Genomic DNA, 16,510 nt, shown 5'->3' with positions numbered 1-16,510 from the left:
TGAGACTTTGACACAAGGACATCAGTGAGGACAGCTGGCGGGCACAGAGCCCAGGAATAAACAGAAAGCCAGCATACAAAACTATGTAACGAAAACACATTTATATTCAAAATATAAATAGAGCTGCTGTACATTCTGGACCACGGAAACAGCAAGGTCTACTTACTTGCTTGTTCTGGAGCTTTTGGCTGTCTCACTTGGTCGTCATCAGCAGATTGAGTTTTGCTAAATTAGCATGAAACTTCAGATGGGCCAGCTTTCTATGATTCGGAGCACTTTTGGGTCTGTATTGGCCTAGTTATGGAAAGTGCTACTTTCCTGTAGTTCTGGTTGACAGCTCCAGAAAATAAGTGAAGGCATGTAAGTGAACCTTGAGTCAGGTATGCTTTCCTTAACTTAGAAACAGTTCATTCAGTGATGTCTGTTTGGACTTAAAAAGGGATAATACAACACTTATTAGAATCTATCCATTACTTAATAAAGAATATTGGATTCAAAATTGATTTATTAGCAATTCACTGAAACAATTATCATCATACTATAACGACAGGATAAGCAAAAGTGACATTATTTTCACTAAGACCACTTTGACACAATACAACGCTTTCTACAGTTACTGTGGCATCTTCCTGATTGTTTAGCAGCTTTTCCCTCATAAACTTCTTACAGAACTACATCTGAATTTAATATCGTTGGTTTGAAAGCCTCTTGACCTCACCCGTGTTGCAGTACCAATCTCTACCTGATCTGTTACTGATGCACTGGCGGGGGCGCTGTTTTACCGAAAAATAAATATCACTATGTGATATTGACAGAATTGTTATTAACAGAAAGCATGCGGCTGTTTCTTGACTTAATGCATCAGGTTAGTTGGTGTAGAAATGCAGGAAATTTGTTTTAAATTACACTTTCTTTCTAACCAGGTGTTCATCAAAGCTGGGGCATACACATTTAATGGGGGCTTTGCCTTTATTTGCTTTTGCACTCATGATGCGTACACTTTAGTGTTGCTACCGTAAACGCGTGTATAGAATCACTTCGAAACCCAAAAAGCAGCAGCAGCAAAAGATAATTTAAATATACATTTAACTCAACTAACTAGAAGTTACCAGTTTTAGTAAGAGTTATTATTTATGTACCAGTCCATACATACAGAAATGGTTGCATACCTGCGTTGCGTACCTGCATTGCGTACCTGCGTTGCCTACCTGCGTTGCGTACCTGGTTGCGTACCTTTAAGATACTAAATGCAACCATATTGCCCCTTTCCCTGTGCCTAGATTAGGGTTTGCATGTTTAACGAGCAGAAGTGGAGTTCTAAATGCACTGGCGCCATGCACACCATCATCATATTATGCATCAGGGGTCATACCATGCATTATACATTACATTACAGGTCATTTAGCAGGCGCTCTTATCCAGAGCAACTTATATTGAACTAAGTACAGGGACAGTCTCCCTGGAGCAACTCAGGGTTAAGTACCTTGCTCAGGGGTACACTGGTCTAGTGTTTTGTTTGGAAGGCATACCACTAGACCACTAGGACATCACCACCAACTACATGCATTGTCAAGTAAAAAAGCATCTCATAACATAGAGCTGCACATCCAGCTGTATGTCAGCTGTGTGTCATGTCAACCATATAATCAGAAAAAGATGGATCGAGTCCACAGGCATCACGTATCTCTGGCTCCACCTTGTGTACTTAAAGGGTCAGTTCAACCACAAAAAACAAAAAAACATTCTCACCTTGCAGTAACTAGTGTTGGTTGCATTAACACAGTTTTTTTTAAGATATTCATCTGTGAGATGAACTTGCATCTCATTTACGGTGCTCACATCGTTAGTAATCACACAGATTAGTTTGAGAGATAGATTGAGAGACTGATAGATGGCAGCAATTCAAACTAATAGGAATGTTGTTGTAGTTTTTACACCTTTAATCATATATAGGCCTATCCATATATATATATATATATATATATATAGAGAGAGAGAGAGAGAGAGAGAGAGAGAAAAAAAAGAGAGAGAGAAAGAGAGAAGAGAGAAAAAAAGAGAGAGAGAGAGAGAAAAAACAGAGAGAGAGAGAGAGAGAGAGAGAGAGAGAGAGAGAGAGAGAGAGAGAGAGAGAGAGAGAAAAAAAGAGAGAGAGAGAGAGAGAGAGAAAAAAGAGAGAGAGAGAGAGAGAGAGAAAAAAAGAGAGAGAGAGAGAGAGAGAGAGAGAGAGAGAGAGAGAGAGAGAGAGAGAGAGAGAGAGAGAGAGAGAACAAGAGAGAGAGAGAGAGAGAGAGAGATATATAGAGATAGATAGAGAAGAGAAAGAGAAAAAGAGAGATAGATAGAGATAGAGAGAGAGAGAGAGAGATAGAGATATAGAGAGAATAGATATATATATACATACATACATATATATACATATAATATACAATATACATATATATATACATAGATATATAATATACATATATATACACATATACATATATATACATATACATCTATATACATATATATATATATACATATATATATATATATATATATACTATATACATATATATACATATAATATATATATATATATATATATATTATAAATACAGTATGTACATACTCAGTTGCCAGTCTGCCCTGATGCAACATCCCAGCAATGAATCATAGCTTCATGAGGATTAAATGATGATAATTTTATAGGCTGTAGTTTGTGGTGCTGCTGAACTGCATTGCACTACAGAGAGAGGTGTTTGTTATTTAGCGTACCGTCATTGATTTAAATCGGGGAGAGAAAATATTAGAAGCACTTACTTATAACGTAAGTTGGTGAATTCTTAGATTTCTGAGACGAACCTAAGAAAAAATATTCAAAAATGTTGATTTAGTTATGCAGACATTCTACCAAATGTATAATATTATTACATATTCATTTTAAATAAATGTGTATGCTGTAATGCGCTTTGTACTCATGCATACTAGGTCTAAATCTTTTCAGGGTGAAACTGTCTCCCTTGTCACAGAAGTGAAGCTCTACGTCATGTAGAGGTTTCATGTGAGTACAGTTTAGCATCAACTGTGTTAATGATAGTTCAAGTAAAGGACATTTTTAATGTCAAAGAATGTATTATATTAAGATAACTGTAAACGGAAGACGCAACCTACCTAATTCATACGCTTCTATCAATGTGTAATCTGTGACATGTTATTAATATTAAAAGATTCAGTTTATTTATCTAGAAAATGATTACCATGAAATCAGCTTGTCTTTCTACACTAATTAAATGTACAGCTCACTATGTGCATTCCAGATGTCAGACTCTCATCCCATAGCACAATAAAAAGAGTTTCAGGTTCATCCGTACCTCCAGCTCTTTAGCATCAAAGTACTGCAGGTACTGCTGAGGGAGAACCTCGTTGAAGCCTTCAAAGAAAGCCTGAGTCTGCTCTTCCACTCCTCTGGACATCCTCCACTCTGCTACCAGCCTGCGGGGGGAGACAGAGGCGAACACACACATATAACACTCCACCTCCTCAAAGTCAAAACCACTGCTAATAGGCCTGAAGTGAATCCAAGCTGACTTTTATTCTACTATGTGAAGCATCATGTAGTGAAGTAATAAGGCCGAGCGATCAATGACCCACCTGATGTACTCCTCCTTGTTCTCCTCGGTGACCTGGAGGTCTCCTCCTTCTGGTTTCAGCTCATGGGTGGAGATTTCCCCCAGGATCTCTTTGTCGACGGAGAAGAACATCTCCAGCCCGCACTCCTCGATGTTGTTATCCCTAAAGAGCAGCACGGACACTCAGCTGCTACAACACTGTACCTCATCCAATCACACAACATCCTCCTCGCAGCATGGCCATCAAAGCTTAACAAGTTGCAGAAATTAGAAGTGCTGTAGCAGAGCGGCAGCCAAACTCAGGACCTGGATAGTGAATCAAACTTAATTAATTAATTAAACGATGAAAACTTCAGTGCTCTCTAAAAATCCTACATTGCCATACTGTTTGATTTTTCTGTGTCTATGCACCTTTCCAAGGAGAACATACTGGAATCTGGACAGGCCAAAGTCTTCTATCAATGGTACTTCAGACTCATTTACATCAACACCTTGATTATTGTACTGTAAATGCTCTTATTCTGTCTAATCTTGTACTAATTGTTATGTTTTTGCTGTGAAGCACATTGGGCTGCAATTCTTGTATGAAAGGTGCTTGTCACGGCCACGCCTCCTGTCATTCCTTGTGTTTTCCCTGTGTCGCCTGCTTGTTTCTCTCTCTGTGTATGTGTCTGTGTTGTGGGTGTGTCGCCCCCCTCACTCTCCCTTGATTGCAGTTCAGCCAACTCACCTGCTCCAAGCCTCACTCCTGCCATCCATTTACTCATCAACCCAGCAGTATATCAACCCCAGTCTTCAGCCACTCGTCGGCTAGATCGTCTACTCAGCTACAGTGGTAGTCTGCGCCTCTGGCTGCTTGAATTGTGGATTCAAGTACATTTGCGTGTGTTTTCTTTGTATTTACTCTTACTGGTTTTTGTGCTACAGGATCCCTGGCTTCCTGTCCACCCACCTGCCTGCTACCCACTTCACCCTCTGCCTCCACGAGCCGGATGTTCTCCGTCCCCTTTCCCTGGAAACCCCTTCAATAAACCGCCTACCTATTGCTCCAAGTTTGTGTCCTGCGTTTGGGTCCTTCCCTTGTTGCACACGTGACAGTGCTATACAAATAAAGCTTATTATTATTATTATTATCAATCTGAGGTAGGGTGAACTTGGTAAGTGTAAGGTGGTTGTTGTTGTTGTTGTTGTTATTATTATTATTATTATTATTATTATTATTATTAGGACCATAGTTGTAAAAGACTGTGAAATGTAGTTCACTGACCTGTCCCAAAACTTAGTGGTTTACCATTTTTCATTGCTGACAGATATCGAAATATCTAGAAAGGTGTGTTTGTGTAACGATATTAAATAAATGATCATTAACAGGAAATATAAAGATAAAATGGATACTTTATATTCATTTATCACATGGACAACATTGATGGAAACCCATTTTCTTGGTGTTCTGCACCAGACGCTGTCCCAGGAACCCTGTGATCCTTTTGGCCTTTCCGCTAAATAGAATGATTGTTTGAAGTTTTTGAAATTGGACAGCTAAATTGTAATTGATTGAAACTGTGCATTGATCATCTTGCCAACCCACCATCCATGGCGTTCCATCAAATGCAACATGTAGGTCCCATTTTTATTTATTTACACAAATGACGTCCTTTGGAAGACAAGAATGATTATCTACTGTATTTGCTTCGTTCGTCAGGTAGCCTAAACTTCACAGGACTACCTTCACTTTTAGGCAAGCTTTAAAAGGTCTGACAATTAAGATACATTTTCAAAATTCAAAACATTTGTCCTCCTTGGTCGATACTAATTTCGTCTTTGTTTCCTATTCAACCATCTTCAAACAGTCATCGAAATGTTTGAGACCTTTTTAAAATAACAAACATCTATCTTGCCAGTCATAAATAGGTACATTCCAATACCCACACTGGCAGAAAAGTAAGTCTCAATTCATAGTATGTCAAATTCAGTATGCCAAAAATACCAGGACGTGTTACTGCAGCTGGTTGCATTTACTGGCTAGTCTAACTCTCAATCCTTTGCGCAGAGGCTCTAAGAGCAAGAGGGTCAAAGTTAAAGGTGCAATGTTATGAGTCGCTTCAATTACAATGAAAATGTCACATCATATTTCCATAAGACTTTCTAGCCATAATCCTGCTAAAAGCTTCACAATGTTCACTTGGCTACAGTCATCAACTTTATCTGACTGCTGTTTAGTGCTGAACAGGCAGCGTACAGTTGATTCACCTTTCTGCTGAAGATGACTACCTACAGCTACAGCTGAAAAAGTGTGATGAGAGTGAAGTAAATCAGGGGTCATAAAACCAAAACAATCAGCTAATTGAACAATAAAACTCTCCAGGGAGTTAGGTGATAATTATCTGTTTGTTTGTTTTTCAGACCATGTACCACTTTGTACCAAACCAAATTTCCCAAGTATCACTTCCCAATGCCGATACCAATATTGTAACAATGAACGAGCCACCTCACCTATGTACAGCTTTTACTGTTCCTCTAGCCCTGTAACAGTAAATCCCAGATTTATGTAGCTAGCCTGATGGCATCTGTTCATTTTCTTGTTAAAAGTGGCGCCCTCGAGGTTCAACTGCCGATTCTCCTCCAGCATTGAAAGGTGTGTCTGAGTCTGAAGCGTCAGGGCCAGTGTTGTCACTTCGCCTCTCGGCTGTTTTTATGGACCTTGTAGCCATTTCTTAATTCTCATTCTGCTTTAATCAACAGTAGTGATGTGTCCTTTCGTGTCGAGGCTTCGAAGCGTGTGTCGAGTAATCGAGGAAGATCTTTGTGAAGCGCGTATCGAGGCTTGTGTCGATGACGTTCGAAGCCTCGCGAACCTGCCGTACCACGTGACTGATTCAGGAACAGGTTCGCGGGTTTGGCGTGCGATTCGAAATATACGGGGGAGCGAACCGCAATTGAGCCCCCTCATAATCAACACTTTATATAACCGCGAATGTGTGGGTTGTTGTCGTAGTATGCATTGTTGCTGTTGAGTTGTTGGTATTGCGTTTGTATTGGATCATTATGGAGCCAGCCAACTAGCGAAACAATTGTTATGCACGCCAGCATCATCTTCCTTGTGAGCAAGTAAAGAAACCAAATCTAAATCTGTTGAAAGAATAATGTACATCCAACGTGTACATTACACATCCCTGGTGACCCACATTCAAATGCTTGCCGCAGCGACCAGAGATTCGAAACAGACCTGCTGCTATTTGCTGCATGTCATTCCCTTTCTCTCTGTCTAATCTTAAACTGCACTATCATTGAAGGCGTAAAAAGCCCACATTTTTGTCCGGGCACTCTCTTCTCAATAACACATAATAACATCAATCTTTATTTTTAAATAGAACATTATAATCAATCTTATGTGTGCGTCAAATAATTTTCAGGGCAAAGATACTTTAAATCCACTGCAGCCTTGCACTTTGCCAGAAGCTTCGAGTAATGAACCCATTTTCGAAACAATTGGCTGAAGTGGTTCAGTGCTTCACACACCTAAGCCATGCCATTATAATCACTTTTACATTTATTGTCCACTTGATGGCGCAGTAGAGCAAATGAAGCACCATGAAGCTTCGTCCCATGAGCAAACCAACTGGATTGAAAGCTTCAATGCTTCATGAAGCTTCATCTCTCAATCACTAATCAACAGCTGTGGACTCTGAAACTGACTGCGTTTAGCTAACACTAACATTACTAGCTCATGCTATGTTAGACATCACGTCATGTCCACCCAAATTTTATTTTTAAAATATTTAAATGACCAACAACTATTTTTTACATCATTGTAATGTATGTATGTATGTAATGTATAAATGTTAAAAATAACTGCTGTGTGTAATAAAAAAAAAAAAATGCGTCCCACCAGGCGACGCTCGCATAGCACTAGTGGTATGTGTACCACAGTTGGGGATCCAGCGGACACGGGGCAACATCAGCATTCAATTGGAGTCATGTTTCATCTAATTTATTTTTACAATTGTCACTCTCCAATTAGCTTTTAGCTCACCAGTAAGTTGCAAACTGTGTCTCCTGTTTGGTGCTAGGCATGTTATAGTAGGTTAAAAACAATAAAACAATGAGCTGAAAGAAGCTAAAACGTGGAGCTGAGGGGAACTAAAGGGTTGAATGAACCATTAGAACCAGTGAATGCCTACAGTGTTTAGACCACATATTCTATGTAATTGTAACACAAAACAAGACAGTAGGAAAATGTACAATATTCTTTCCCCTTTGGAAAAAAATACTGTATACGTACACTAACTATCCAATCCCTGCAACAAATACGAACACGGCAATATGTGGGTAGATTGTGGATTTGAAATAAACCAAATCTACCACAACTTTTCAAATGGAGGACAATTCGGAAGGAAAATGAGTTGCACTTATAAAAAGACAAACTAAATGTTGCATTGTACTGTACCTAATGTCCTTTAACCGATGTGTTTATATAGTGGATCCTCTTTTATTTGTGCGTCTGTGTAAATGCATGCCACAGTGTAAACCAATGAATTTTCAAGCATGTGTGTGTGCCATGTGTGTGTATATATAAGCTCCACATGTGATAACATTCTCCCATTTCTCTTGGTGGAAATATTTATGCTAAGTCCTCATTTGAGCATGCAGTTCAAACAGACAGGGTCCGGTGTTCTTTCCCTTTTTTCTAAATGAGTCAGCCTCCGGGGGGCCTTCCCAGACAAGACGAAGCATTGTGAGCGTGGCCCGCCCCTCCCCTTTTCCCTGACCCAATATATGTGTGTTTATATCAAGACCTGATATCCATTTTCCATCACATACTCCTCTAGCTCGGAGGTATTTATTTTTTAACAAGCAAGGAACAGTTTCAAGGGAGCTGTGATATGTAAATAGTTGTGATCCATCACAGGTGTCCCATTGTCCACAGAGAGGACGCACGGTCTGATGATGGTTAAAGAAAAGAAGATGAAAAGGAATCACAGAGTTTGGCAGCAGTCTGCTCAGGAGTATTTATGGATACTAATTTCCACAACTACTCAAAGCATTGCATGAGAGCAGGATTGTTACTTTAACTCAGGCTTTCTGAGGTAAATATTTCTAGTCATTCAACACCAGGCTGATTGTGTTTATATTAATTTCATCATTGTGTGACCGCATGCATAGTTTTGTCATAGTTTGAGAAACTGTTACTCAAACCTAAGATTTTCAAAATAGTTTGAACTGCACTACATAATCTTTTTTAGAATAATATTGGATCAAATGACGATGTGAAATGTGAAAGAAACCTTGTCTTTAGCCATTTTTAGCATATTGTTGTCTCTTTCATTCCTGCAACTTCCCTCTCATCAACCCTATTTCCAGCCAGCTGTTTTCTGTGAATAGGCTCTTGTAAACACATTGCACATTACTAGTGCAACACAAAACAGCAGACCCATGTGGTGGGGAACATAGTTGAGCATCTAACAGCTAAGTCACACATAAAACGGAGATTAAAGAAGAGTGAAGACAGGACCCGTAGTCAGGCCAGGGACATGGAAAATCAACGTTCATCTTGCTCTGTTGCTGCACAACTCCTTGATAACATGTTCACCATAAACAACCTTTCCAATGAATAATATGGCGGATGCAGTGTTTTGAGCTTATTTCGCAGACCTGTTGTCCACATGTGGAGCTTTTGCACCAAAACACATGTATCCTTGTGGTCTACCAAACGTGGTGAATACATTTCCCTCTTCATAAAACACCTGCGAAGCCACATTTTAAAAATATTTTAAATCCTACATCTTTTACATTCATATTTACATCGCATTGCAAAGTCTCTTGGCACGACTGCTAGCAGCTCTTTGGGAGCAATGGGCAGCCCCAGTGCCACGCCCACACACCAGTAGGACTGCATTGCTTATATCTATCATAATATGAGAGGAAACCCCATTTCTTCTCAATCTCAACTTCATACATTACTCAGCCACATATTGGTATTTATGACAAGAGAGGGAGAGAGATAACCAGGTTTCATTTTCAAAAGGTATGTTTGTATGTTTTCAACATTGTGTTTCAAGTTGAGTAATTAAATTCAGCTGCCCTCTTCTTTGCTGTGCAAGCGGTATGACATGTTCACTGCCCTGACCTGCCATTGTCCAGGTCAACAGATGTTACATACATCCAGCAACGTTAACCGCTGAGCCATACTACCAAGAACAACAACAAGAGGATAATTTCTGGGAGCACCTGATATCTTCATGACCGGAGGATGTGATAAACAGAAAGAACACTGTTCCTACTGTAGTTTTGTCAACAGTCTTAGAATACATCAGCGAAACACAAGCACACAGGGTGAGCTCTTGGAGGAGGCAAGGCGATAGAACTGTATGTCAACTTAACTGCCATCATTCCCCGAGCAAGATTCAGTTAGTTATTGTTCATTTCAAGCATTCATCTTTACAATGGGGATTTAGAGCCAAAAGACATTTTGGCTTTTTCCTTATTTCTTTACTCTCCATGCAGACTTGCACATCTACTACCAAGTATCACAAAGTTCAAATTCATTGGCAAATGCAGATATCTTTATATAATCAAATGCTGACCTCTCTTTCGGTCATCACCCTCTCTTTAACTAACCACACAGAAAACCCCATGGAAGCCACATTATCTTTTTGAATCCAGTGTTTCTGAATGTGAGATCTGCAAATTTGTAAAAAGCATAAAGACTGATGAGAAATACTACCCCATGATAGAATAGCAGCATACCACCTGCTGCGAATGATATCACATGATTAAATGGCTGTTATCAGTGTTACTCAGTTCTATAGATATGGGTTTGAAGGGGCCTGCTACAGCTACAAGTAGGATCAGAACGCATTATAATCTATTCACATGGTTGCTTGCGCCTTGTGTGCAGAAGATAAACGGTATAATCTGTGGTCAGACAATAGAGGTTTCTCTTTTTCTTGTGGACTTGAGCCATCTTTGAGTTAACTCAGAGGAGAGACTTTGAGATTTTCCAGTTCTGTAAAACATTTTCACTCAAGTGTTTTCATCAGAGGGAAGCATCTTGTCTCTGAGAGGCAAAACGGTAACAATAGAACACTTTATTGTGTGTGTGGCTGTGGGCCATGCGGGAGGCTCACCCAGAGGTCCACGTTGGACCTAGACTGAGGCTTGTTCTAGATGTAGCTCAGGGAAGCAGGCCTCCCACTGATCCACAGAACTCATTCTTTCCTTAATGCTGAGATTAACCCTCAGTGCTGCAGTGCTGACTGAATGCCAGCTCTTTCCTCCCTCCAGGTCTGTGATGAAAAACAACGGCCAAGTTACTGGCAGTGAAATAAAACACACTGCCTCTGTTGTTTCACAAACAACAAGGTGGGATTTCATTAGTTCATTTTCCAATCATTTATTAAAGAGATGTTTATTTTGTAGTCATGGAACTCCAAAAATGGTTATTTGCCTAATGATGATGTCTGATTGGAGACCATAGTTTATGGTGTGATACTGTAAAAGGTTGTACTATTGTATTGCATACAGAAAATCAACAATTAAAGAATGATGTTCTCAGTTTCTCACCATTACAACATCTGCCTGGAATGGTATGTGTTAAAGACTCATCACATTTCACTATAGCAGACATAAGTACCATGTGACTTTCAACCCAGAAACAAAAACATTTGTGGAGCTTCTTTTACTGTTTTTTCCCCTCTTTTCTCCGAACTATATTGAAAGCAACCGATGATGGTGCTGAGTTGTGGAGAGTGGAGGCAGGGGGGGACGGAGAGCCAGGCAGCGAGAGGGGGGATGGTAGCGGCTTGCTTTGGAGGAAATCTGGAACCTATAAACTTGGGCAACTTCTATGACAAGAAGCGAACGTCACAAGGGTTCGATTTGGTTGGCTGCATGACACACCTTTGTCTCCGCCTCGTCCCTTTGATCCAACCAATCGCTTAAGTTTCATTCTTCCTGTTGTCTTAAGCTCAGCTGTCCAAAAAAAGTTCTCTGGACCAATCAGTGACTCAGATGGGTGGGAAGCTGAAAGTTTCATGGTTCCCTCCCTTTAAAAAGTCAGATTCAGGTTGCTGTTGTCTCACATGCAGCCAAAGGAGCGGGACATGAAAACAGTCGGATTTGCTGATGCAGTGTACACTCACAGAGACTGGGAAGATATCACTGGCACGTTTTCCACATGTGTGGATGAAGAAGCAATGTGGAAATCCAAAGCTGAGTGCTGATTATTACCCATTCTTTTGGCATGGTCAGATGTGACAAAGTGTAAAGCTGATAACTTTTGGAGAAGAAGAAAAACAACACAGCAGAAGGCCGGACAAACGCAACGTAACTGAGGGAGTTCCCTGAAGACAAACAGAACGGAGGAAAACTGCGAGAGAAGCGGAGGAGATATATTGAAGGCAAGAGAGAAGCACTGGAGATATTCAGAGGAGTGAAGGATAGAGAGTCACGTAAAAGCAAGAGAAGACAGAAGAAAAAAAACGTGGCCAAGCATGAGAGAGGAGGAGCAGTCTAATGATGACCACCCTGAGGGAGGGGTGGTTTCCAGCGAGGAAAACACAGGAAGACCACCTTCTAACGCCTGCCCTGTTGTCGTAGCAACACCTGGGGTCACCGGGCGTAAACGGCAGACGGGTTCACATACGGAGGATCAACTTACAACAGTTACTCCCACTACATCAGCACATGATGGCAAGGTCAAACCAGGGGAGGACATCCAGATCTACACCCTGACCAGACCCAAAAGAGTCAAGAGGAGTCCTCAACATCGGCCCCCTTCCTCAGGCCCGTCCCTTTCTCCTGGCCAGAGTCCTGGAGATCTTGAGGACCCACATGGTCAGAGGGTGATTGCCAACATCCGAGAGCGCCAGCGGACACAATCTCTGAACGACGCCTTTTCCTCGTTGCGTAAAATAATCCCAACGCTCCCCTCCGACAAACTGAGCAAGATCCAGACCCTTAAATTGGCGTCGCGCTACATTGACTTTCTATACCAGGTTCTGGAGAATGACGAGATGGACACCAAGCTGGCTGGATGTAACTACCTGGCCCACGAGAGACTGAGCTACGCGTTCTCTGTCTGGAGGATGGAGGGGGCCTGGTCGACCATGTCTGCTGGTCACTAGCCCTGCCTGACGGCAAGGTTTGTCTTTTGACTGTTGCCATATAACGTATGATGAATTCCACATGACAGGGAAATATTCTTACTTGACACAGACGGCTGAGGAGACGTCTGAACTGTGTCTGCTCATCAGTGGACTATATAGCACCTCAATTTAGATCATCTGTTTGCTTCAATGATGTGTGAGCAGATTTTTAAGCCACTATTGTTGTCAAGCTACATACCAGATGGATTTTTGTAATTCTATTGTTTTGCTTGCCAAAAGCAGCTATTACTGCTCAAGTGTGCCAATGCTAGCATTCAAGAAAAGTATCCCAACAGGGACATTGTGCTCAGTGTAGGATTCCAAGCTTTTTAAAGATTTTTTCTCAACGTTTGACTGTTTACATAGATCACAATGGAGGACAGGACAGGTGAAAGATCAAAAAAACAAACATTCGGACATCATTCAACATTCATTCAATTCAGCAACCTGATGTTTAAGGACGCATCGTTCTAAATGTTGCCTCCACATGACAGCACTGCTCATTCTGCTACAGCCCTCTGACCCCTCGGCTTTCATCTTCACCCTTGATTTTATCATCATTACTATCGTCATCTTCATAGGTATGCATACTTTGAGCCAAATTTGAACTTTATTTCTGCCTTGGGCTAGCAAGTGTGTAAAGTTGTGTATAAAGAGCATCTAGCATCTAGAGAATGCAGAAGAGGGATTAGAAGAAAGTAAGAACTGGAAAGACAACATTGGATATTCCAAAAAATGTTGGACCTTTGACTTTTCCGTGCCCTTTCAACTGGTACTTTTCAAAGATTCTGACATATCATGAATCCCTGACCACCTCTGAACCCAAGCGACAGTGGAAAAAGTAGACATGGGCGGGGCAGCCGTCGTCCTAACTTAAGTTTCTCGTCTTTATACCCAAACCAAGCCCCTTTGTTTCTTCTAGTGCCAAAAAAAACTCTCCTCTTGAATTCTTTCCTCTCATTTTGGCACAAATGTGCTTGCGCTGCACGAAACAGTGATGCAGCTACAGCGAGCTGACGAGGAGGCGTAATGAAAACAAACGGTCTCGAAAAAGCCATGAATCTTGTGTGTCACCATCAAAGGGGAGGCTGATGTGGCTCCCTGCTGGGCTCCCATAAACCACTGGAAGTGATGGAGGAGGTGAGAGCTGATTTATACACACAATAATGTGCACACATGCATAGGTGTAGCCGTGTGCACGCACCCCTGCACAAAAACACACACATTCTCAATGTCTTCGCTTTGAAAAAGAACAATTTTCTTTAAAACTCAACATCCGCAATTGACTAATTATATACGTGCTATAAAGCAACACAAACAAGATTTTTCTTTTGTCTTACATGAAAGAGGACTAATACCAAACAAATGAACATCACCTGCTATGTTTTCATTTATTGTAAACAACCAAACTCCAAAGAAATGGGGGTTTACATGCTGTTTGTATTTGATACATATCCATGACAAACCACTTCTTCCTTCATTGCCAATATGCATGAAGCCCAGCAACCTATCATTAGAATGTCCCAGGGAGGTAGCTAATGTTTCCAGCTCCTGTGTAGACTCAGTCTTTTACCTCACAGTCAGCACAGTGTGGTCTCAGAGGACTAACCTTCACTGACATGTTAGAAGACACTTGACATTTAAGAAGAATTCAGTTTTGGGCCAAAAGAGAAAAGCCACCTCTGTGAATTTTTTTTATATATAAAATGAGAGTGGCTAAAAATCAGGGACATGATTATTTGAGGGCACATTAATTTAAACCAGCATCTGTGTAATTATTGAGTAAGTATGAAGGCTACTTATTGGTATCAGAACTTATTTTTATTTGTATTTTGATGACGGGAAAACTGACAAATTATGACCCAAAGTGCATTTGCTAACGCCCCATATTTATCACCTCAGTGTAATCACATGCATCACTTTGTATTACTAAGATGCATTCTCAATTCTACCTTGTTAAGAATCAAAAATGTGACTTGTATTTCTATTATTTTTCTGATGTTTTCTTCCTCTCGTGGCACCTGAGAAATATAACACGACATCTTGACCTGTAATGTAATAATGTAATCTTGTAGATGGTCAGTGCCACATTGACGTCCTTGTTATTTAGGAACAGTTATTTGGAATACTGTCCAACATCCAATCATCAGTATGTTATATGTGTCCAATAAGCAGTTTACAAACTCACTGTGGTTACCGCAGTAACGTGTCTGCCTTTTTGTCTTTCCAGCTGCTGAATAAAGTGACTGTGATCTTCGCTGTACGCCTCTGTTCCCCGCTAGCATCACTGCCACTCTAATCATATGGACTTTGATGCAAATGGAACTTTTTAGTTACCTCATTTTTTGGAGAAAAGGACTGTCCCAGAATATTAAAAGGCACCTTCATCAGGATGCAGACAGACATGGGGAAAGAGGACATTTCTGGATCAACTAAACCAACAAAGAGCTGGCATTCATTGAGAATACCGTAAATACAGAAATGGACAATAGCTGGACGAGTATTTCTGTTTATTTGTTGTGTTTCAAACTTTTTTTCTCTGGATATTATCAAAAGGAAACTTATATAATATATGTCACTGCAGTTGAAGCAATACTTTAATCTAAGAAAGTGATTAGTTTGTTCATCTCTTGTACCCCAGTTTACAGACAGAGTTTTCAGGAGCATTTACTTGAAGTATATTCAGTGCGGTGACACTGATACAGTATTATAATATCACAAGCAGAAAGACATCTCTGGAGAATTAGATGTCGTGATACATGCAGCACATGAATCATTATTTGTCTGAAAAATAAAACTGTCTTCAAACTATTCATGAGATTCTTGTTGTTTTGGTAAAAGTGGATGATGAACGGTGCAGAGATTTATACTGGCGCCACACCCTCTTTGTCTCCTGTCTCTCTTGTTAAACTGCCTCTCTTGTTTTCCCTTCCTTCCTCCTTCCCCCGGTCTTTTTTTTTTTAATGAGGTCTGTGTGCCTTTGCCTGGTCAGTCAGGAACAGTTAATTCCTCCAAAAAGAACATGTTAATGTGCAATTAAGGGCTCTGGGAATATTTATAGCCTGTTTGGGCCCAAAGTCTTAGTTGTAGCTTGATCTTTTCAGTTATGCTACAGTGGCCTGCAGCCAGGTTTACTGTTGCGTATCCTGATACTTTAGCAAGAGTTAGATCATTAAAGCTTTCACACAATGTTAACCCACAGGAACACACCTACAGTACGGCATAACTACATTGATCAGGGTCGGTATAAACTGCTAGCCATATTTCATGATGTCAAATGATGAAAAAGAAATGCAGATAAAGCCAAACTGATAGCGACACAACTATTATGAGACCTCATGGGGACCACAATACTCTTTAGATTTTTCAATTGACACTGGGAAATTGTCAAACTGACAAATTATTAGCAGTCTAAGATAGAGTCTCACAGATTCTAATTTGCTATTTGTTTACATAAAAGGTTAAGGTATATTTTAACATTAATAAGGTTAAATATGATTATTATTATATATGGTATTATTACCATTAGTTTCGTTAGCTGTAACGTTACATTGATTTTGACTGACGCTCTATTCTTCTACAGCATGCTTTGAAAAAGTGTTTGTCGTAATGTGCAGTATTTTCAGTAAATGAGCAAAAACATGCAGAGACACTGGTGCAGCCAGTTGATCGCTCTGCTCACACACAGGAGGGTTTCCAGTTGATCTGAACTCGGCTCAGGTTGAAGTCGGGCGAAGTTGTGATGGAAAT

The 16,510-nt window shown here is 40.4% G+C and overlaps 2 protein-coding genes across 5 annotated transcripts; one reads left to right on the top strand and one right to left on the bottom strand.

Moving 5' to 3' along the window:
- Positions 1–2,805: 2,805 nt before the first annotated feature.
- On the bottom strand, positions 2,806–4,037 carry LOC115011442 (E3 ubiquitin-protein ligase Itchy-like). Of its 2 annotated transcripts, XM_029436665.1 has the most exons (3): positions 3,637–3,793; positions 3,357–3,477; positions 2,806–2,847 (listed from the first exon to the last, which is right to left on the bottom strand). In XM_029436665.1, the coding sequence occupies exons 1-3, from the start codon at positions 3,744–3,746 to the stop codon at positions 2,806–2,808; spliced, it is 273 nt and encodes a 90-aa protein (XP_029292525.1). In that variant the 5' UTR covers positions 3,747–3,793. The 2 variants fall into 2 exon arrangements, with proteins under 2 accessions (XP_029292525.1, XP_029292523.1); XM_029436663.1 differs by lacking the exon at positions 2,806–2,847 and having other exon boundaries at positions 3,289–3,477; positions 3,637–4,037.
- A 7,687-nt stretch (positions 4,038–11,724) lies between these two features.
- Positions 11,725–15,559, top strand: LOC115011056 (twist-related protein-like). Of its 3 annotated transcripts, XR_003832556.1 has the most exons (3): positions 11,725–12,756; positions 13,127–13,900; positions 14,991–15,559. XR_003832556.1 is itself a non-coding variant. In XM_029435991.1 (2 exons), the coding sequence occupies exon 1, from the start codon at positions 12,107–12,109 to the stop codon at positions 12,737–12,739; it is 633 nt and encodes a 210-aa protein (XP_029291851.1). In that variant the 5' UTR covers positions 11,725–12,106; the 3' UTR covers positions 12,740–12,756; positions 14,991–15,559. The 3 variants fall into 3 exon arrangements, 1 of the variants encoding a protein (XP_029291851.1); XR_003832555.1 differs by having other exon boundaries at positions 11,725–13,900; XM_029435991.1 differs by lacking the exon at positions 13,127–13,900.
- The last annotated feature ends 951 nt before the right edge of the window (positions 15,560–16,510 follow it).

Source organism: Cottoperca gobio, chromosome 7 (genome assembly GCF_900634415.1).
Source record: "Cottoperca gobio chromosome 7, fCotGob3.1, whole genome shotgun sequence".
NCBI lineage: Eukaryota > Metazoa > Chordata > Actinopteri > Perciformes > Bovichtidae > Cottoperca > Cottoperca gobio.
Note: the sequence above shows the minus strand (reverse complement) of the source record. Positions and strands in the feature narration are given on the sequence as shown.

Excerpts from the sequence above, each read along its gene's own strand:
- LOC115011442 (XM_029436663.1), bottom strand. The coding sequence starts at position 3,746 with ATGTTCTTCTCCGTCGACAAAGAGATCCTGGGGGAAATCTCCACCCAT. Across the intron at positions 3,478-3,636 it reads AACAAGGAGGAGTACATCAG|GCTGGTAGCAGAGTGGAGGA; the intron begins GTGGGTCATTGA and ends CTCCCCCCGCAG.
- LOC115011056 (XM_029435991.1), top strand. The coding sequence starts at position 12,107 with ATGAGAGAGGAGGAGCAGTCTAATGATGACCACCCTGAGGGAGGGGTG.